The following is a 24126-nucleotide window of genomic DNA, read 5'->3' on the forward strand; positions in this document are numbered from 1 at the left end:
TGAGTATTATGACCTGGTCCTGAGCATGGTGGCTGGTCAAGTGGTTCTAAATTTTCCCCATTTCTTCATTTTGATGATGCTTTTCCTTAGGTTCTTGAAACCCCCATCTTGAATCGCTTTATTGTCACCCTCTTTTACTAGCCTGAGAAGACAAGGGAATGATTTTGACTCAGAGATTGTGTATGTCATAATTCAGTCTGTGTTGCGTGCATGGGCTAGGTCTGCACTACAGACTGTGTGAGATTCCCAGGCCATGTACACATACTCTCATTAGCTCGGTGGGAGCTAGAGCAAGTATAAATAGCAGTGTAGCTGCAATACCATGGGCAGCATCAGCACAGGTTAGCCATGGCAAATGCAAACCCACCTGAACCTTCTGGGTATGTACTCAGCATGGTTGAGCCATGATGCTGCTACCACTGCCCCAAGTAACTGTGACTGCACTGCTATTTATACTTTCACTAACTCTCATTGAGTTGGCATGACTATATGTAGACAAGCTGGGAATCCTACCATTTGCTTATAGTGTAGTTGGAACCCCAGAGTTGATGCCTTCCACTTACCCCCACAAGCTTAATCATATCATTTGCATGTTTCCTGTAAGCTGCTGCAGATTGGAGACTAAGATTCTTTGAACTAGATAGTAGGAAAGTCTTAAGCACTGTTCAATGTCTGACTAAACCAGAAACCAAGAAATGAAGACGTTTCTCAACATTGCCAACTCCTATGCTTTTATCGAAAGTGTTATGATATTTGGAAATCTCAGAGGGGTAGCCGTGTTAGTCTGTAACTGAAAAAACATAAAAACAATGAATGGTCCTGCAGCATCTTAGAAAGTAACAAAAAAATATGTGGTGTCAGGAGCTTTCGTGGGCACAACTCACTTCAAATGAAAGGGGTCGTTCCCACAAAAGCGCATACCATCTAAATTTGTTGTTAGTCTCTAAAGTGTGCTGCAGGACCATTCGTGGTTTTTTATGATATTTGGCATCTTTCCAACTCTTGATTTCATCTGATTACTTGAGAATCTCAGCTTTCATTTGAAAAAAATTAGAATTATATTTCTAACCATTATGGTGGTGAAGAAAGCCTTGAAAACATGAATCCTAAAGATACAAAAACCAGAAGACTTAAAAAAAAAAACAATTTATTTTGCTAATCTCAATATTTAAAGCTAACCTTATGATTGGATGGGGGGGGGTCCAATTCATAATTTGTAAATGCTTGAGGTTAGCAATATAGTCCTCTACTATAAATTATTCTGTTGACCACTGTTTATTTGGACCGTTTCTAAAAATATGTCCCTATGCATCCACAACTGTGCATCCAAAAAAAAACCAATCTTATCAAATAGTGAGCAACACCTTGTCAAAATTAAATCCCTTAACCTTTTTATCCCACCTTGTTACCTTGTTACAATTATTTTAGTTTTTGGTTTTAAAAGTGTCTGGTACCTTAATAAAAGTTATGGGACACTCACAAGTGTACACATATAAACCAACACTGAAATATTAGATGAGCCTATTGGTAAGCATTATCTGTGTCTGTAGCTGTCATGTTCTATACAAAGAAAATCAATAGGGCTTGTACTATTTGTATTGCCTTATCTAATATTTGTTCACCATGAAGTGCCAGGCACAAGCACCATCTAGAGCATATTGATTTCTTGATGTAGTGTAATCCACACACACATAGTCAGCAAGTGAAACTCTCCTCTTCTGGAACCATACTATGCAGATTTGGTGTTTTTTAATCTTATCTCACATATGTGTCAAGCTTTCGGGAAAAAAAGTGTAAATATTCACAAACAGAAATATAACTGCTTTATTCACCATATAAAGAAGCTACCAAGAATGAGGGGGCACTAAGTGCCCTAAGTTTTATGAGAATCAGCATGCAGCAACAGAAATAGGGTGGTCCTTTGTAAATCAAAATAGTTTAATGAGAAGATGCTGCAAGCTCTCTCAAACAAGTTGTGACATCAGTAAACATTAGTAGTAAGTGCTGCTTGTTGAATCCTGCACTGTTGAATTCAGTGTGAGCTTTGCCACAGATTTAAATGAGCATAGGTGGTCACACATATAAATATAAAAAAAATTTTGAGTAAAGGGGGGGGCTTATTTTTAGCATACATACATACGCGCGTGCACACACCTTTTCCTAGAACTCAGATTTACTCCTCATCTTTGAACAGAGACCAATATCCTTCATTTTCCACTGTATAATACATATTTTAAAATGTGCTAACCAAATAGTGAAAATATAGAAGTAGATAGTTTTTTGAACTATGTTGAAAAAAATTATGTAAATCACAAAAATGCAGGCGTGTGGAGTGGAAAAGATGTATGCATCAAAGATGGAAAGGAATAAACAAGGATAGATAGAGAAACATTTGTAAAATGCAGTAATTTAAAACATATTTATATAATACTAATTACATTAAGAGCTACCACTGTAAGAGAGCAGTGCCACCGAACCTGAAAATAAAACATTTTTTGATCTGATCCAGCAAAAAAACACTCATTCACATCCTTAAACTTTACACATTAACAATCCCATTGGCTTTGATGGGATGACTCACGTGGATAAAGTTAAGCTGGTGTATAAGTGTTTGTAGGATTAGGACATTAGTGATGGGGATAGTATTAGGTATTTTAAAACAGTGGCCTTTCACCTTTTATTTATTTATTGTGGGGATTTGTGTTAGCGTAAGCTCAAGGAACATTAATTGGTGGTCTCATTCTGTTCCATAGTGGACGTTGGTCTATATCATAGAATCACCAAGTTTAGAGCAGTGCAGTTCATAAATAAAGTGTGTGCTCATGTATGTTCCAATACCATTAATCTCTCACTTTAATAAGTCATACATTAGCACACAATAAAATAAAGATAACATGACAGATGTCCAGGTCTGGATGGCAGTTATGTGTACAGATAATTTTCCAAAGCCCCACTACACTCTACACCTATCAAATGCAAAGAAGACCCAAGGAAACACAGATAATAAAGACTGCAATTACAAAATTGCACAACTGTTACAAACAAATTATTTTGAAATTTTACATCTGTCTCTGACATAGTAATACAGTATGTGGATGGATGACTACTGTATGTCATGCATTGAAAGCTTACATTTGTTATGAATTGGCAGTAGTTTCATAATCATCTAGCATAGCCTCCAATTTTGAGTTCAGTTTAGAACACAAAAATTTTATTTCCTCCTCCTGAAAAACAATCCCCATGAAAAGTACATGCCATATCTCATTCCATTGCAGAATTTTTCTAGGATTTTTTTGAGGGAAAAAAAACAGAAAAAGAATTTTACAGTGTGGAATTCAAAAATTGCCTCCTCACTGACATACTTTTTAAAAGCTTCAGAGGGGAAGCCAAATTTATCTGTAACTTGAAAATTTTAAAAACAATGAATAGTCTAGCAGCACCTTAAAGACTAAGAAAAAACAAAAGCTTGTGATACCATCCACATGTTTTGTTAATCCTTACAGTGCTGCTAGACTATTCATTGTTTTTTAAAGTTTTTCCATATTTTTTAAAATTATCCTAACCATTTTTGGCTTTTCCTATCTCCAAAATAGCTGAGCCAAAAAGCTCCAAGTTTGTTTGGTATTGTCGGCCTTCTGGAATGGTGTTTCTGTGGTTTCTCTTTTTGCAAGAGAGATGCTGGTGAGTTGATTACAAAGGTGGGTGATAGGAACCCCTCACTAAAGTAGGCAGGGAAGAGACTAATTATAGGATCATTTGAATGGAGATATAAATAAAAGCACAGGAAGGTTGGAGGGGAGGCCCTGCAGGGAAAAGAAAGCATTCTTCCTCCCAAGTACAGGCCAAGATACAAGAGGGAAGTCGACCATGTTGTTGTAAAGAGAAAAGAGACTTAAAGATCTATCTGCTTTTTCAACCCAGTAAAATAAGTCCCAGTGTTGATCCTTTTTTCCATGAGATTGGGCAGAACACAGATCTGCACAGAGGCTTATCAGTTCCTTAAAGTGGAAGGCTGAAATACTTCAGTTCCCCATGCCTCCCTTCCTGTTACTTGCAGACACTGTTTTCCCTGTACAAAGCAATTAGAGAGAGAGAGAGATGCTCAAAGTTTGTTTCACATATGGCAAGGTGGGATTTGAGATGGAGATATGTGGATAAGCAGGAGTTCAGAAGAGATCTGGAGAAGTGGGGCCGTAAGTTTCAAGCAGAATAGACTGGGTGACTTAAAAGTATGCTATGGCTGGCAGACCATACAATGGGAAGAAATGCAAGGACCCAGAGAGATAGAAAATGGTGCAGGGTATTGGGAGAGGCTTAGAAAATGGGTGCAGAATAGTTAGGTAGGAAGGGTTAAGAGATTGACACACAGAACATGAGATGGGAAAATGGAGAGTTTATCCATGATCAGTATCAAACATTTAAAATGTTCTAGATTCAAAACTTTAAGCACTAAGTTTTTAGTGTAGATAAAAAGCCCCATTCCCTTCCACTGCCCTCTAAGCCTACAATCCACAATAAAACAACTCCAGACACATCCAACTTCACATGCACAGGGCCTCCCAAAATGTCACAGCACGGATCCCCTCCTGTGGACCATATATCCCAGATTTAAATTGACGATGCTCATTAAAAAACAATTTCTGCTCCAAAAATTCATTGCAAGATAGTATTAAAGTTTAAACTGTTTCAATGGCATCCAGTTGGCATACAACACCAAGATTAGTCATCTCTTTAAAAAAAACTGTGAACTGTAAATGCGCATACGTCTGCAAATTAACAATTAAAGAATTCACCGTTTGTTAATTTTTATATAAACCTTCATCATTAGCCTTCATCTGATTTACATTATCCCTAGCATTAATTTCCTTACCCCCAAAAAGTGTGTGATATGTATTCAAAGCTCAAAATAATAAATGACTAGCGATTAAAGAACCTATTATTTATTTATTTGTGTATTTATTATTAAGACCTGTTTTCAGTATAATACTGCATTACTCACCACAAAAACATCTGTTGTAGGATACACAGTAGTTAATGTAGTTTAAATACAACTTTACCAGGCCTACCTACAATCACAGAAACCTAAAATACTATACAGTCAATGCACATCATAACACCAAATATGAAAATATTATGTTCCCCTTCCACATTACGTTATGCAATATCTGATTACATATCTTTAATATACATTGTGGTCTGTATTATTTTATAATTTTTATGACATAATGCACATAACATACAAAATCAACAGTACGTATCCAACAGCATATTTCCGTTACACAACAAAATAAGTTGGCCAAGTTAAGACTGGGTTGTAATGAGTGATGAAGGATTGTATGGCCGGCATTTATTGGCTTAATTGTTCATTTCCATTCAGTTGATATCTGATTTTTTTAACATATGGAATTTTTAAAAAAAAATCCATTAAAACATGTCCTCAAATGTAACCCTTTTTATTGTTTTGTGAAATAATATAGCCAGGTGTAGTAAATATATATCAATTATACATGTAGGCCAAGTAGCAGCTATTGCAGATGCTGGCTATATGTTCTATTGAACAGTTCCCATGAAAACAGAGGCTACTGAATTCTGGCACCCTAATTCCAAAACTATGTGCAAATTCATATTCACAAATACCACTTATCTGAATACTCAGTGTTCTATAAAATGTGCAGCATAAAAATGCCACCTGATTAGAAAAATGTTTCAAACTAAAAGATAAGGTTCCACCACTGTTTACCTGAAACAATTACTTTTGCTAGTATTGTATGAAGAATAATTACTCATTTACCAATATAAAAGTTTCAGGGGCAGCTATAAAAATATTCCAGTTACTGTCTATTAAAGAACGGACAAGTTTTTTTAAGAGTAAAATAAAATTGAAACATGCATATTTAAAACCTGTTCCTGTAACGATTTAATATCATGACAAGATACTACTCGTGATACTAAGTGCTATGTCTAGAGGAAAGGGTTTGCCAATTTGGGCTCTTAAAACCACATATTAATCTCACCTGCATCCACAGCATGGGCCCACCGGAACTTCAGGGTTTGGCTTATTGCACAGCTATACTGTCTTCAAGAACCTCTCCTCCTCCTTCCCCCCCTCCACATACACCTCTACACACCCTCAAGAACAGTTCTGCGGGAGGATTTCTGGTTGCCTGTCCCTCATGTTGTCCATCCAAGAACAAAGTGCGTATTCCTGCTCCTATCTAGAGATTGAGGGATCATGTCAGAGAGGCACTCTGCATATGTAGTATCTCCCTAATTTCCATATGAGTGAGCTAAGGGACTCTCTTACCCCTCCAAGCTGTCAAGTAGCCAAGGAGATTGACTGTGCCTTGAAATCCAAAATGGGAATCTTCAGGATTATCTCGGGGGGGATGGCTTTCAGCCTAGAACAAATTGGACAAAGCCCCTCAGCCCCAGACCAATTATTTTTGGAGGGACTAGATTCTTCACACAATGCGGTCAATGTGTGGAACTCTTTCCAGATGATGTTGTGAAGGCCAATACTATAGCAGGGTTTAAAACGAGATACATTCATAAAGGATAGGTCTGTTAATGGCGATTAGCCAAGATGGGCAGGGATGGTGTCTCTAGCCTCTGTTTGCCAGAAGCTGGGAATTGGCAACATGTGATGGATCACTTGATTATCAGTTCTGCTCGTTTCCTCTGAAGCACCTGGCATTGGCCACTGTTAGAAGTCCGATAGCAAGCTAGATGGACGTTTGGTTTGACCTACTGTGGCCATTTTCATGTTCTTATTCCCTCCCCGTAAGCTTCTCTCCCCTTGGATCAGCAAGGTGGAGATATGGGCTTAGTCCCTCTTCCCCAAGGCAACTCCATAGATTATTGTTGCAATGATCGGGAAGATGAGTGTCTGCAGAAGCCTGCTCAGAAAAGATTATGCTCATATGCGTGAACTGTCTAATCCCTGTAGTCTGTTCCTAACATCCAATGGTGACAATTAAACTCCCTTCTTCACATGTACTACCAGTGTCCAAGCTCATTTAGACTGCTGAGGAGACAGCATACATTGAATCATAGAAATATAGGGCTTGAATGGATCTCAAGAGGTTGTTTAGTAAATCTCCTTGGTCTGAAGCAAGGCTAAGTACACCTAGACCATCCCTGACTGGTGATTGTCTAACCTTTTCTTTGAAACCTCGGTGATGAGGATTCCACAGCCTGAGAAGGTAACCTCTTCCAGAGCTTACGTGCATAATCCAACACTGCAGCAACATAAAATTGGGATTGGTTTGGCCTATGAAACATAAACCTGCAGTTGTTCCTTTAGGAAGTATTTTCACTGAAGCTAGTGGTTTTGTCTGTGGAAGGACTCTGAGATCCAGCCTAAATTTGGATATTTATCATTTTTCATTGTTGCTATGAAGTGGACATCTGAGTATCATATAGATGTGCTTTGGCCTTATAAAAAAAAATACATTTTAGTTAATTGAAATGGTTTTGTGGCAACCTGGCTGAAGACTGTAGAAATACAAGTTACATTATCCGTTGGCATAATGTAGTTTTACAAGTTAAGGAAAGCTATTTAAACCCAAATGCAACATAAACAATAGCAGATTTTTATCGGTTAATAGGCCACTTCACTTTTGACGTCAGATTTTGAAAAAATTAACTGACCAGATTTTCAGACCTTGATAAATAAAATTAGGATCTGAATTTATTTGCTATCACCCAGATAAGTGGCCTTATTTTTCAGAGGTGTTGAACATCTACAGCATTCATTGAAGACAATGGAAGTAGAGTGTTCTGTAACTCTGGCAATCTGGCCACTTACCTTGACATATGCATATTGAATTGGGTGTCTAATTTCAGCACCCAAACTGTAGTTAATAAGTCCAAAAAGTGTCCTTAAAGATATAATAATAATTAATACTTAGGTTTTGTATAGCAGTTTAATCAGATTATCTCAAAGCCCTCTACAAAGTAGGTCAGTATCATTATCCCTGTTTTATATCCCTGTATATTTTATTTATCCCTGTTTAGAGGAATATACAATGATTGAAACATTAGGAAACTAAACACATCTTTCTGCCTATTGAAAATATCCATATTATTTAATGTCCCTATTTACCCTTTTTATAATTTTCATTTTTTAAACCTAATTTTGTTTCATGATTTAACTTTCTTCCTGAAGCACTAAAGCACCTAACAGACTCTTAGTGCTATGAATCCAATAATCATACATTTTGATACAGGCGATATAGTATTCTAAATACTCAAATATTAATTTTACACTGGCATCTTAGCTTTTCTGTCTTAACGAACAATCTTTCTAGTGGAAGGTATAATCTCCGTTCTTGTTGCTATTGAGATAAGCATAGCTGGAGGAGGTAAAAACCTGTCATTGTACAGCACCAATTCCTAATCAATAACAAGCTAAACATTTCAGTAGAAAAAATATTACAGCTTTATTTCCCAGGAAAAAAAATCCCAATTTTTTTCTCTCATCTTCATCAGAAGCAGCGTTCTGACGGTGCCCATTTGCCAGGAACAGCCAAGATAGAGAAACCCTATGGGGTCTTGTGATTCAGATTTAGGAATATCGGACCTCGAAAGTCTAAGGCATTGTGTATTAGTATGTATTGAGTCCTCATTCCAGGTGGCAAACAGCTGCATCTTTTTATAAAACTTCAAAAATAAATCTGAAGTGCCTGCTTTCAGAAGATAAGTGTTATATTTAATTGAATCATTCTCAAAACATTATAGATTAGGCAAGAAAGGGGATTGTGAATATTTAATATATTTGTTTTGTATTCCCAATAGTCAACAGAATAATGAAATTCCTTAACTACTTCTCTTTAACTTGCATGAAGAAAGCACGGTATGTTGCTAAATCTCTTTTCACCAGCACTGCCGAGAAACAACTTTAATCCTTGTTAGAAAATTGCAGAGTCTGGGGCTGACAAAGAGCTCATGCTTGTTCTATTGTGAGTGCTCCTGGGCCCTGAGAGTGGAGCCCTTTACAGCTGCATGGATCCAGCCTGGCTCAGCTGTACTATTTAGGAGAGGAGGTTTGTCAATTTCTATTGACAATGGAGAGAGTTTTTCAGTGCCTGTAGCAGTGCTGAACACAGTTGGGGATCAATGCCAGCCATTCAAGCTGCACCCTCTTTCATTGCTTTGGTTTGTTAATTCAAGACTAAAGGTCCACTGAGGGGGTTTAGGGTGTTTAAGAAAGCTGATGAACTGTTTAAGAAAGCTGATGAACTGAGAGCGTTTATAGCCCTGGTGTGGCAATTTCCATAGTCAGTGGCAACTATTGGCACTGAGGGAGTTGTGTCCTTGTTGACCCTCTTGTTATTAAAAATGCACAAGTGCTGCGCTTCTCAATATTTCAACACTCTTTCATTGTCAATACCACCTTCTGAGCCCTTCAGCTTGTTGCTTGCTCTAAAGATCTTCTTAGATTGGGTTTGAAAACTTCACCTTAAACACTAGATTAGACTGATGTTCTGTTTTCCGTGCTCCTGTTGATTTGTTGAACCTTCCCAGGGCTGGAAAGCAAGTAGCAGCTTGATGGGGAGACAGGCCGCTAATATGATTTACCAGTCTACAGTCATGCACGATAAGTGTGAATAAATACAGGGGTCTCACAGAGTCAACCCTAGCCTTTCCTTTTCTCTTATTTTTACTTTAAAAAAGAGATATCTCTGGAAAATTGAAGTGAGTAATGCATGCCCTTACAGGAGCTGGTTGAACCATGAATACGAAAAAACTAACATATTTTTTAAATGGTTGGCTGCTGTCATACACTGATGTGAAAAAATATATAATATTCACTTACTGCTTTATGCCTGCATAGATCACAGCAAAGAATAAGCCACTAATATCATATCATTGGCATCTGCAAGAATAGTACTGCCATTCCAGTGTGGTCATTAGAAAGGGAAAAGTGCATTTTTACCAGTTAAAAAGGATTTGTTTTTATTTAAAATCTTTGAAACCTAAGGACCACTACTTGACTGCTAAAGGTTACTAGTAAGTTTGCGACAGAGCTTCCAAATGACACGTTGGGTGCATACTCTGCCAGTAAACTGTATTGATGATGGTCAAAATGTGTGGTCCACTTGCCAACCTCCTCTGAGGACTTTGTAACACTGTCCTTTTTTAATACCTTTTCAAAACAAAGAAATAGGGAAACATTCACTTTATATAATCTAAAAGAAAATCCAAGTTCTTATTCTACATCAGTCCGTATTAAATGCCCAAACACTATATAGTAGAAGCCAGAAAGTAACAGGAATGTCTATTGATGCTACTCTATGTATGTATGTATGTATGAAAGGGGCGACATTCTGAAAATATGCTAGCTGTGATTCCTGTAAAAATTTCATAACAATTCTGGCTTCAAAGTTTGATTTGGTCATATTCAAATAATGCTTTTTAAATGTTCTCTTAATTTGTTTTGATATATAACATCAGATAATACTGGAGTATTGCTTAATGGTAGTTTTACTGGGCAATTTTCCTATATATGGTTAGCTTGCTACAGCTAGTCTAATGATTTTTCACTGATCGTGATTTTAATTTTTTGCCACTTTATGTTAATAATTATAAAAGTGGCTTTTGCCCTGCCTTATTGATCATCATATTTATACAATGGAGGGGAAAAGTTATTAAATATAATCAGAACAGCATTTGTTGTATGGTTTCCTGATTTAGCTGGACTAATACTATACTGTGATTTTAGTTTCCTAGCTGTTTTCAATGTGTCTGTATTATTGGGGTGATGAGACAAATTTGAACTCTATGGCAGTTTTTATTAACATATCCAGATTTTTTTGAATATACACAAATTTGAAAGAATGAAACAGGCTCTGTTTTCAATTTTCCTTCTTCAACTCCATTAATTTCAATAATGTTACACAAAGATAACCAATCACAGAATTTGTCACAGTATCTGCCGCTTGCTCATTTGCTCCTTTCCAATTATTTCAACACAACAATCCACTTAGCAGAAGTAAATTGTTTTCTATATTATTCCCCTCAAGGAATAACACTAGTTTTATGAAGAATCCTTATTGAATCATGTTCTGTATCTCTCCCCTATTAAAGTTAAGATGTGTAGCACCTAAGCAGCAAAATGATAGATTAGGTCCATCATCTTATAAAGAACAATAGATGATCCAGAGAGAATGCATGGCTATAAGACATTTCAAGTTTATTATGTCTGCAGAGTCCAGAAAAATAATTCAGGTATATGCTATTTGTTATAGTCCATGACAATCATCCTTTATTTGAATAAGACCCCAATATCAATTATTTCAAAACATAAAATATGAAACAATTATAATTAAAAACCTAAAACAAATGTGTGACTAATAAACAAAAAGAAATTCTGCTGAAGAATGTATTACAGATCTGGAGCAATGTTCTATGGATATCAGATCAATTCTTCATAATATGAAACAAATCAAGTTGCTTAATTTTATAAGATTTGTATAGCACATGCATTTTATTCAGAGTGTTTGTTCAGTTCAATATAGTAATAAATTAATGTGAATGTTTGATAAGTAAAATTAATTTATTTCCTGTGACTTGTAATTAAACTGCCATATATATATTACACAAAAACTTACTTTTAATCATTACAAACATTTCTTAAAGCTGATTGCTACTCACTCTTGAGTCTAGATTTATTTATTATAAAGAAAAAGTGTTTATATTAAACCAATATACATAAAATGATTATTCCCCAAGGTTATCATTTTTGGTATAGAGAGTGCTACGTTTATTGCAGTTGCATGATAATCTAAAAACAATATTGTGTTGGATCTTTCAATGTCTTTTTTATTGGATTTACCATATTCAGAGAGTGTGAAGGTGAATACAGTAGCCATCCTTTGAGTTTTGTTAATATATGCATCTTGTATTATATGCTGCATTTTATAACATAAAGACACAATGTTTTTATTCCTTACATATCTGTGTATGTTGTAAGGGGACAGGAAATTACAACAGGAAAGGATTTAAGCCTCCTCCCTGTGGGAGAGAGACTATAAATAAGGATGAGACTTTAACTCTCTCAAAGTGTAATCTCTTATTCCTAAAATGAAACAAGCTCCTTCCTTTTTACACTTTGACTGACTGACATCTGGTGAGTAGTTTACATGAGAGAGAATAAAACTACTACAACATTTTATAAAAACTCTGTTAATTTTATCTTAATACAACCTGGTGCTGTATCTTGACAATTATATCTTGACCACAGACAATAGTTTGTTTGAACTGGAAATTATTTTTTCATCAAATGAGCATCAACTGCAAGCAGATTATTTTTGCCATAATCATTCATAAAGTTAGAGTGAAAATGGAAAAGGAAAAAGCAATGCTCTGTAATATAGTTGGTAATAATGGAAGGCAAATGCTGAAAGCTTATTTCTTCTATTGTCTGTCTGTCTGGTTTTGCTGAAATAAAACTCCCTTTTCATTTTGGGGTGATTTCCCAAAGTCAGGAATGAGTAAAAACAGAGTAAGGACTTCAGGATTTTTGGCTCATTGTTAGATGTCTTTATTTTATGTTGAATATTGTGTTCTTGTGTGGTAAGGAAAAGCAGAAGCACAGCAAAATCTTTCTTTAAAGCTAATCTTACTGCATTTTTCCCTGCTGTTTCAGCAGTCAGTTCTTTCATATGTGTATTTAATACACATTCTTACTGACAGCAAATTATAAAGCACTATTTCTTATGAATTTATTACAACTCTGAGACAGTGCAGTGTTTGCTAATTAATGTAAAACAGTCCAGAAATAGGTGTACTTTGATTTCTGTATTTTGTAGTGAAGGGGAGAGACAGCTATATTCAGGCTAGTAGGGCTGTGCCTAGGAAGCCAAATTACATACCTTCCAGAAGTTTGCAGTTTGGGGGTGCAAAACACCTCTTTTTAGCCTCTAAACTAGATGGTCTAGATCAAGTTAGTTATTTCCTAGCAACATATGCAATTCTCTTAACAGAAAATTATATCATGATGACTTTAAGTGCTAATCTGTTATCATTATCTCTCATTACTAAATATGTTAAATGAATACTTCAGAGAGGTTTTTTTCCCTTTACCCTTCTTTCCAGCAATGGTACAGCAGCTCCATGAAAGTCATATGTATGTGGCTGGCTGATAGACTAGACCTTCAGCTTCACATCTACCAGCTGAAGACTCTCATCAAGATAGTGAAGGTAAGCAAAATTTGAATTAGATGACAAAACCACATCAGAGCTAAAAATAAAGGATGATTACTAGACAGTAACCTACTATCAATATGCACAGATCCCTGTGCAAATCCAGACCTGTAGAGTGAAACAAGTTGCTACTTTCTTTAAGGGTTTCATTCAGTTTTGGTTCCCGTTATAGCGGGGGAAAGGGAGTATGTTTAAAAATACTTATCTTGATTTGCAGGAAGAAAGACAAGAGGCAGTGAATAGTTGGCTATAAATTGTACAGTGCAGGGCATCCTTCTTTTCTTAATCATTTCCACTTGTTTCAAAGCCCTGCTCTCAGATCTGCCTAATCTGAACCTGGTCTCAGCCTATTCCTGGGATTCCACCTCCTGGCCCTCGTATGAGGGAGTTAAAATGGGCTGGAGACAAGATGGGGTCATCTCTGTGATAGACTAGACATTAGGAGCTCCAACTATTTTCCCAGCTTCCATAGGGAATGCCTCACCCTGTTTATTGGAGAACCATATTGCCTCTGTAAGACATGTCTGCTCTGAACACCTGCCATAGCTAGTACCTATTAAATTGTGACATCTTGACCTACCCTCCTGGCTACCTCACTCACCAGATACCTGACCTGCTACAGGGAAGGTGGAGAAAATTTCCCCTACTTCAGCTAATCTGACAGTGAGGGAAAAATTCCTTCCCAACCCCAAATAAAAGAAGGCAATTAGTAAAAGCCCACTGACTATCATAAATCTGATTCTACTTTTCTTGGGGAGGAAAGACAGATACCACTGAACACAGAGAGAGAGAGAAAGAGAGATTCTTCTGGAATGCGGGGGTATGACTAGCTACTGGTAAATCGGTGACCCTTCCAGGTCCAACCACTTTCTGTTTCTCCTTTGGCTCCCTTTCCCCACCCTAATGACCCCAATGCAGCAGGGATGCTTAAAAGAGCCTTGTCCTCTTTTTCCTGATGTCCAAAGAGTTATGGCATTCAGTTGCAGGGAATGCCTTTCCCTGAATGAGTAGTTACTGTCCATTGTAACTTCACTATACAAGCATTTAGTTACAGAGAACAAAAATGTTGGCCACATTGTATCTGAATTACAAATCCTTACCTGAAACAATTGGAGCATTTTGAATAGGGACTACATACTGTACACTTTAAAACAGGGCTATTCAACTTTGGAAGCCCCGGGGGCCACAATGATATTCACAGCACATCCCAACAGCCGCAACTTAAATGTGGTTGCATATATATATGCAAATCTATATTAAATATATAGATATGCAAATGCATATATAAGCAAAATAGCTTCTTTCACACTAACAGGCATGAATACAAAGGTTAAAGGCAAGACTGTACAACACGCAGGCCCTATTGAAGTCAGTTCTGCTGATATTAATAAAATGCAATTTTTACCCAATTTCCACCCACATGACAGCACTTTTAATGAGCAATGACAGTCCTAGAATTTAATTACTAAAATGCATATCAAAGAAGACCATTATATTGACTACTTTTTTGTTTTGGCTCCCACACGTGAGCTGTGTGTTGAGCCCCACATAAACCCAAACTGCACTGCGGACCGCAAACAAATAGGCCGCGAGCCACCTGCAGCCCGCAGGCCCTGTGTTGAGTAGCCCTGCCTTAGAAGGTATTAGTGATTGTATTGCTGAAAGCTACTATTTCTACCTTGACAGATACAATAGTACATTTACTCCATTGTTTTCCTGCCCTCAAGAAACTGGAAGGAAAACTATTTTTAATTATTTTTCTACTACATTATCTATCTATTGTGATATATTAGGTTCAGTCTGGAGAACATTGTACAAGCCCTGGGTAGATTTCCTAATTTTTCTTAGGCCAGACAGAGCACCAGTAGAATTAAGAATGCAGGAATTGCCATATTGGTTGACTCTCCAGTCCGGTGTTCTTTCACTAATTGGGTATGTCTACACTAGCCACCCTAGTTCAGACTAGGGTTGCTAATGTAGTCATTCGAACTTGCAAATGAAGCCCGGGATTTAAATATCCTGGGCTTCATTTGCATGTTCCCGGGCGCCGCCATTTTTAAATGCCCGGTAGTTCGAACTACCTGCCCGTGGCTACACACGGCACGGGCTAGGTAGTTGGAACTAAAGCTCCTAATTCGAACTACCATTACTCCTCATTGCAGGAGGAGTAACGGTCATTCGAATTAGGAGCTTTAGTTCGAACCATCTAGCCCGTGCCACATGTAGCCGCGGGCAGGTAGTTTGAACTACTGGGCATTTAAAAATGGCGGCACCTGGGAACATGCAAATGAAGCCCAGGATATTTAAATCCCGGGCTTCATTTGCAAGTTCGAATGACTACATTAGCCACCCTAGTCCGAACTAGGGTGGCTAGTGAAGACATACCCATTGTGACTAGGCGCTTCAGAAAAAGTGCAAAAAAAGCTGCATTACACAATTACTAGATAACCTACCCTCTTGGAAAGCTTCTACCTTATCCCATCAGTTAGAAACTGGCTTATCCCTTGAGCCAAAGGAATTTGTGTCCCTTCCCAAACTTTGTTTAATCCTTATTATAGTAGTTCTGAATATTCTTGTTACCCATACAAAGGTCCAGTAAGAAGTTCTTGGTCTCAGTGATAACCTTTTCCCCCAAATATCATTTTGTACAGTTAACATCATGGTCATAACATCAGGGCAAATTCAACTCTTTGACACTAGGTTTTGGTTTGGAACTTCCATTGTAAAAAACAATACATTATGGCAGATGGTGCTGTAGATACCTCTGCATCACTCTACCAGGCCATCCAAATTTAGTTTTGCCACCTTAGAGCCAGGTCCTACACTATTGGTTTTAGTGGAAACAGAATTGAGCCCGTTATTTCCTTTCAGGCCACCATCTGGTGATAGCATAGTCAAGACATGCTGTGGGTGGTGACTCCCATGAGGGTCACTTTGTAAATTCAAAGTTTTCCACAAAGAAGGACAACAGTGGGAAAACTACCTGTCCTCTTCCAGAGCTGAAGAACCCATGGAGAGCAAGACTTTCACGCAGTGAGAATTAAAAGGCAAAATTATACAAATGTAGGGCTCTGGAAAAACTAGACTCCAGGTCAACAGAGTTCAAAAGATTTACCAAAATGACCACTTACTGAATGACTGGTTCACTAGGTGTCAGTAATGGAGAAAACCAACTATGCCAGCACTGTTGTCTATGCTAAATCTACAGATTGACAGTGGTTAGCCTTGCTTAGAAGAAGTGCAGTGATATAGGTAGCAGGTTTAAAAAAGATCTAGATAAATTCATGGAGGATAGGTCCAAGAATGGCTATTAGCCAGGATGGGTAAGAATGGTGTCCCTAGCCTCTGTTTGTCAGAAGTTGGGAATGGGTGAGAGGAGGACGATCACTTGATGATTACCTATTCTGTTCTTTCCCTTTGGGTCACCTGGCACTGGCCACTTTCGGAAGACAGGATACTGGGCTAGATGGACCTTTGGTCTGACTCCGTATGGCCGTTCTTATATAACGTGAGAGGGAGAGAGTTCCAAAAGTGGTTTCAATGCCAGTAGCCTCTAGTGTAGAAGAGGCCCTAACATCCCATATGGATGTTACGGACATCCCATGAGTCTGTATATGCAGATTCTGGAGAAGGTCCAGAAGTAACTATTTAACTTGTTCAAGGGCTCTGAACTACCATTATATGATTGAGAGTTTAATCTTACACACTTAGGAAAAAGTAAAAAGGGGAAAATATTGTTGCATTTTTTAAGTACTTAACAAGTAATTGCAAAGTCTTTCAAAAAATGTGTTTGAGCTAAACAGTAACAGAACACATAAGAACTCATGGAAATTAAAAACATTAATAAAGCAAAGGAAAGAAAATGGATGTAAGCAAATAGGCTTTTTTCTTGGAAGAGAATTGAAGTTTGGAATTCAAGAAAAACAGGCTGTTACTTGGTGCTAGTGATACATGAGATTGTGACAGTACTTCATATTATATAATGTTGTTATTTTATGGATTATTATAGAACCACCAGTTTGCACAGTGCTGCACACTAACGCTATGTCTACACCACAAAGCTTTTTCCAGGATACCAGAGATATCCCAGAAAATCTCTGCCCTGTTCAAAGAACGTATCTGCTTTTCCGAAAAAAATTTTGGAAAAGCAGACGTGGTTTTTTTGGCATCCCTGTAAACCTCATTCTACGAGGAAGAAGGGATGGTTCTGAAAGAGACTTTCTTCTGACATATGATTATGCAGATGATCAAAGCTTGACAAGCCAGCACAGCCAGCGCCACATGATCTGCACATGTGCAGCGCGATCTGCACATCGCAGCTCACAGAACCACATGGCTTGGCGAGCCCTGCAGATGATTATGAAAATAAGTTGCTTGTATGGACAGGCCAAATGTTGGGAAAGTCTTTTTTGGAAGAAAAGTGGAAAAAAATACGCAAATTGCAAATCACAATTTGCATATCTTTTTCCAACTTTTCCCTGAAGGTTAGATATAGCCTAAGTGAGGTATGCTAAATCTCTGCCTCACTGGGCTAAATCCATGGCAAGAACAATAGAGCATATGGACACATGCACAGGGAGGGAATTTAATCTGAAAAATAAGGATTATACTTTCCCTCAAATGGCCAGCAGGGGCTACCCTACCACAAATCACAATAAAATACAAAAAAGCCCCTCTAATTAGCATAAAATGGGGGGAAGGGATAGCTCAGTGGTTTGAGCATTGGTCTGCTAAACCCAGGGTTGTAAATTCAATCCCTGAGGGGGCCATTTAGGGATCTAGGGCAAGTTTGTCAGGGATGGTACTTGGTCCGCTGTTAGGGTAGGGGACTGGACTCAATGACCTCTCAAGGTCCCCTCCAGCTCTATGAGATGGTATTTCTCCATATATTTATATTTTATGTATTTATATTTATATTTATTGCTATAGATTTATATCTGCTTTTACCAAATAACAACAGCTTCACCAACAAATGCCACTATACTGAATTGAGAATATAGCCCAATGGTTCTGATGCTGAAGTCTATAATGAGGCAAAATTCCCACTGAAATCAGTGGGGGATTCATCAGAACAATGGTTGTACAATCAACCCTTAAAAGTCATGTAAAAGGAGAATTGTGAAAATCCTACTGTATGTACAGTAGTGAAGTACAGTGAGTGACTATATCCAGTCTCTACAGGATTTTCTATTTGTTGTCCCATAATTATTTCCTTGTTTAAAGGAAAAGTGCACTCACTTTTCTCAAACCCGCAGTATATGCATTCACAACGTAATGCACAAACTCTAAAATGTGGGGACTAGGGGCATAAATTTAAGTTTTTAATTAAAATTGATATTTCTGAGCTTTGTGCTTGCACAAGGATGATCAGGCATTGAGGGTGTCATGAAAGAAGGCAATAGAGGATGTGGGACATAAATCAAATGTTTGGAAAGGAAGCATAGAGTATATTAAGTGGGAAGGATCATAAGCAAAGATGAGAGATATGAGTAGTGATGCAAGTTCTGGAGAGATTTGAAAGTGATGAGTAGAACTTTGATCTCAATATGTTCACAAGACCGCTTAAAATGGCCATGACTTAAAGGATTTCCCTCAGGGAACACGGTATACTTAAGTTCTGATGTGTGCAATGGCTACCAATTATTTTCCAGATGCAATGTAAGGTTTTGGTTTTGTGTGTGAGGGAGAGAGCTGAAATCAATTGAAATGCAAAAACTGCTGTTAATTTTGGGGCCCAGAACAGAGTCATCTCCAAAGACCTTCACCTCTGGAACTTATTTTCTCTTCTGATCTAAGAGAGAAACAAATGTGATCTTCAGGGTAGGTTGCATACCTCATCAGTTAATCCATTTTTAGTCCAAGGAAGTTGATTAAGTGGGAGGGAGATTCTCTAGTAAGATTGCTCCTTATTGAGGTTGCTTTGGTTATCCTGAGTTATAGCTACTTTATTGCTGATTGTATTGCATTGAAATGTCAGTGACTGTATAGCAGATTATTCAATAGATATATAATATGAATGCAAACAACTAAATCTGGAATCAGTAGGAGTGATTTAGTTAGAGTATTGTGAAAAGGAAAAAGCTTGATAGCTGTGTTTTGGTTGGACTGGGGGAAGAATCAATGGGATAAGGAAAAGTCAGCAAAGTGAACCCGTGTGGGAAATTAACAGTCTGTGTTTAAAGTAGACAAAGTAGTAAGGAATTAGGGGAGGAGGGATTTTGTCCTTTTCTGGACCTTTTTTCCTATAGCTTTTTAATTTTTTTCATGCACATTGTATGCCCAAACCTGTGCTACAAGGAATAATGGCAGAATGAGTGTGTTGGATTTTCACTGCTGCCTGCTTGCTTTAAGACATCATCATTGAATAATGTGGCTCCTCCTTAGTCCTCTTGCTTGACACAGAAAGTCAAATAAAACAGTAGCCTCTGCTGTGTCAGGGCAAATCTGTGGATAAGAGAAACAAAACCTTGAGGTGTGAACAAAAGGAAAGCTATGTAGATGATTTGCAATTAAGTGAGCATTTACTCTAGCTTTTGTTTAAACGGTGACCATAGAAACTGTTACATCACAGAATACAGAATATATCTTAGAACTTGTTTTCTAAATGATGTTTATAAACTTGTGGTTTATAAAGCAAAGATAACTGCAAAAGGAAATTGTATTATAAGGAAAGATCAGGTGCTGAGTTTGTCTGCTGAATGGTAAACAGTAGCTAAATATCTAAATTAATAATTAAATATGCAACTGTAGAACTTCTTAGTTTCAAAATGCTATACTCTCACCACTGGTTTAATAGAATTATACAAAATTCTTTACACTTTCATAAATCTGTTTGTCAGGTATCTGAGTGAATAAGATGACAACAGAGTTACTGAAGAATATGTACTCAGTGAAGTATGGAAGATAAATTCAAAACACAGTATCTTAGAGGAATGGACAATTAACCCTTTTCTGGTGTCTGCAGAATGAAACAATTTAGAAGTTTTGTAAAACTTACCCAAAATTAGACAACAGGTTAACAACATCTCTGTCCACTTGCAGAATTGCTACCACTAGTGAAAGCTGGAGCAGTGCTAGAGATGAAAGTGTAGAGAATATCTTTGAGTATTGAGGTTATTGTATTGGGAAGGAACTGACACTTGAAAGGTGATCTTTCTTTCAAAGTGGTGCACAAGAGGAAAAAGTTGATGACAACTGCCTTAAATAAATAATTTCTAGTATGGCTTGGTAACAGAAACTATATGTTTCTAATAAGATGGCTTATTATCACTTCACATCTCTCTCCTTGATAGGTATAACAGAGTGGTATGCACAAGTATGCAGATGATTATGAAAATAAGTTGCTTATATGGATACACAACATGTTGCTTGTATTCTGTGGTACAAGCTTTCAAAAGTGATTAGTGATCCTTGTTTTTTGGAGGGGTCATCTTGAGATGATATAAAAGAGCCTAGTTTTCAGTGCTGATGTCTGATCGAAAAAGGAAAGCACTGGTGCCACTTAAAATGATAAGGAATAATTGGGAACTTTATACAGTGACTATGTGTGGGCTTCTTGGGAAAAGATCCATTGGTGCATTTAGAATAGTCTCTCCTCTTTCTACAGAAAACCTACCGAGATTTCAGATTGCAGGGTGTGATGGAAGGAACCCTGAACAGTAAAACCTATGAAACTGTTCATAGTCGTCTTACAGTGGAGGAGGCTACAGTCTCAGTCACTGATGGGGGAGGTCTTCAGGGTATCACCATGAAAGACAGCGATGAAGAAGAAGGATGAGATATTTCACCTAGAAGATTGACACTAGGTGTTTGTTTTGTAACTTGTCCTTGTAGTTGCATTTATAGTTTTGCTTTACAACACTTGAGTACCAAAAATGTAATTCATTCCACTTTTTTAAATCTGAAAGCAGAATTATTGGGAGCAAAAGTGCCAAGAATTTTTTGAGGATCATGATTTTAGTGTATTTTAATGTGTAGCTTTGCTTAGAACTGTGGGAATGTTGGCATGGAGTTTGAGTTCCACGTATGATCCAGTTTCTTTACCTTTTGTTAGAGTTACCATTTGTTCCTGTAACTCCATCAATGTCCTGTGCAAAAAACAAGATGTGTGCCTCACATGATACACAGTTATACAGGAAACTATTCTTAGAATAATTCAGTGCCCTTGTTAAAAAATAGTGTATTTTCAGGATTACACTTGACATGGGTTTTTGTCTTGTTTTGTACCTATTTTTTCATTATTGTGTGATGTGCTTTAAAAACTTAAATCTTGATTCACAGTGCTTTGAGTTTGGTGTATAAATAAGAGGACTCCAGGGACCACACAATGCACCTAGACTACTTAGAAGTGTTGTGTCTTCTGTTTCCCTACATTTATCTTGCAAGTTTAAGGATATCTCATCATGTTGGATGTCAGTAAGCTTGCCATCCGTGTTTCTATTCTGTGTGAAATTTTGCAGGCAATAAGAACACATTTTGTCATGACCATGTCTGTATATCTATTCAAGTTTGTATAGAATTCTAAAATTAAAAGATGTTTTCAGTATTTCAAATCATGCAAACTGTCACCTGTCTTTTTTTTTTTTTTGTAAATGCAAATGTTATTTCTGAATGCTTGTATTTGATAGCATGCTTTGTATGAGCCCATGACACAGGTATATAAAGGAACACCTACATTCCTATACCTTTGTGTATTTGACAGAATCGGACACATTTAAATCTGAAAGCAGAATTATTGGGAGCAAAAGTGCCAAGAATTTTTTGAGGATCATGATTTTAGTGTATTTTAATGTGTAGCTTTGCTTAGAACCAATTTTTCAAAAATTGGTATTCCTATAAAAAAGCACAGTGATTCTGATATTTTCAGAGAACATGTATGAATGTTCAGATGGACGGGATCCAGAAGAATTCTGAAAAAGCAATTTCAGAAGGAGTGGGAAGAAGTTACTGAAGTTCCCATTGACACTAAATGTGCTTAATTTAACGAAGTGAAGTGTTTGACTCATAGAACAAAAAGCTTACATGAAGTTTTCTTGCAGTGACAGTTATGGAACTTCAGGAGGTTCTGGAAGGGCAAAGGGCCTGATGAACTGAAAAGTTTTTCAACAGTTGAGAGTATGTTTTAAGCCTGCATATAAACTGTGCAGAACAACGGCTGGCAGGTTACACTTCTGCATAGCTCAACAACTTAGAAAAGAAAATGACAATTACTCCCTGCTGCACTCCTGGCACTCAAACCGAAAAGGAGTTTAATTAAATGAAACAGAAGGGGGAAATCAAACAACATTTGCTGTTGAAAACCATCCACATCCTGCCTCTTCACAGAGGGGAGGAAAGATGAACTTGTCCAGGTCCTGTGCCTAGTGTTCTGCCTTCCCAGATTGTCACTGTTGAATCGATTTTACCTGGAGTGCTAAATCATGGCCTTTGGTAGCCCCAAGTAAAGCTGTGTTTGATAGGCTGGTTCCACATGTATACTACTTCTGGCCCATTGTATTCATTGTATCCCTGATCATCTTTTCTATATTAAATTCCCTGTTCAGGGTCTGGCTCAATAGCTCAGCGACCTCCTCTGCAGTCCAGGCAGTCCCCACTGCCCTTGCTGCACTGCACAGTGGTTAAAGAGGTGTGGAAGCCGAGATCAGCCCTGGCTTCTCCACAGCTGAGTAAAACCACAGCAGCCCCCTTCGGGCAGCAGCAGCTCTGCATCCCAGTGGCGGCGTACAGTCCCTGGGGCCGCAGGCACGCGATGGGCTGTTCTTAAATCTCGCGAGAGATGTCAGTTATCCTTCTGAAGCCACACGGGCTGTGCTCTGGCCATGTTGGCAACATATACCCCGAAGCCAGAAATGTTAACAGGCCACGTGCAAGCTCTACCGGACCAATCTGCCAGAGAAAAGAATAAATTGGCCTCCCTCGCATGTGGAGCGGGAGGGGGCAAATGGGGCAGGGAGAATCTGTAGTGCTATGAGGGGTGGAGTTGGGGGGTTGCTCTTTGATCCTTTGGACAAACACTGGCAGGTGTGGTAGGTACACTGGGGCCAAACTCTCTGGGAGCTCAGGTGGAGTTTTCTCTGTTCTGCCCCCATCTCCACAACTTGCCTTCCCAGCATGAATTCTTCTGCTTGTGAGGGTAACTAACTTCAAACCTGGGCCATGGGTTTGCTGAACTTCTTGGGTAGTGATTGGCCTGCATCGCATCTCCAAGAGTGGCAAGCTCAAGGAAATTCCCAAGCTTTTCTTGGCTGTACTGCTATTAATGAGCAGGGCATGGTGGCAAGTATTGGTCTGTGGGTTTTTTTAACAATGGGGCTTATGTTGCCTGATTTTTCTCCTGCAGCAAACTGAACAAAACAGTACAGGGGAAGGGTCAACCCTCTTCAAACCGGATCAAAAATAGGAAAGGTTAGTCCACTAGGAGCCATGCAACACGGCACAGCTAGAATATCATGAGGTTTCAGGACAGCCTAATTTCCGTGTAAACCTAACCATCCATTCCCCTACATTGTATGTAGTAGGAAGCCGCATGTTTCTGTTCAGAACAGAAGAATTCTGGTACGTAAGTAAGGAAAATGCAATCAAGCCCAGATTCTAGATCCCATTGTCATCTAAGAAACCTTGAGTTTGGTATGATGGGATTTCGTCAGGATGTGCTTGCACGTTGCAGCTACCAAAGTCTGAGTTTTCTCAAAGGTACAGAATAAAAATTCAGCCTGGTAAGCAAAGAGAGCCTGTGGATGTTTGGATCTAAAAGCAAACTGCAAGGACTGGAAACCTGAAAATACATGAATTAGGAGGGAAATCAAGGAAACAGAGAAACACAAAAAAATTAGAAATCAACAATGACTCCTTTAGTGACGGGGTTTGGAGATAGGAGCTTAAGGTAAAATAATGTTGAGTAATTAATACAAGAATCGTTCC

At 38.0% G+C, this 24126-nt stretch overlaps 1 protein-coding gene across 4 annotated transcripts in view; it reads left to right on the top strand.

Annotated features, from left to right (window-relative positions):
* The window catches only part of CADPS2 (calcium dependent secretion activator 2), a 506811-nt gene extending 485050 nt beyond the window's left edge, over positions 1 to 21761 (top strand). For 3 of the 4 annotated variants that reach the window (XM_075928789.2, XM_075928797.2, XM_006122581.5), the window contains 2 exons: positions 13099 to 13203; positions 20813 to 21761. In XM_075928789.2, coding sequence (XP_075784904.1) covers positions 13099 to 13203; positions 20813 to 20983 — 276 coding nt within the window. In that variant the 3' untranslated portion in view covers positions 20984 to 21761. The other variant, XM_075928806.2, reaches the window with a different exon arrangement.
* The last annotated feature ends 2365 nt before the right edge of the window (positions 21762 to 24126 follow it).

This window comes from Pelodiscus sinensis, chromosome 1 (assembly GCF_052426305.1).
Source record: "Pelodiscus sinensis isolate ZL-2025 chromosome 1, ASM5242630v1, whole genome shotgun sequence".
In the NCBI taxonomy this organism is placed as follows: domain Eukaryota; kingdom Metazoa; phylum Chordata; order Testudines; family Trionychidae; genus Pelodiscus; species Pelodiscus sinensis.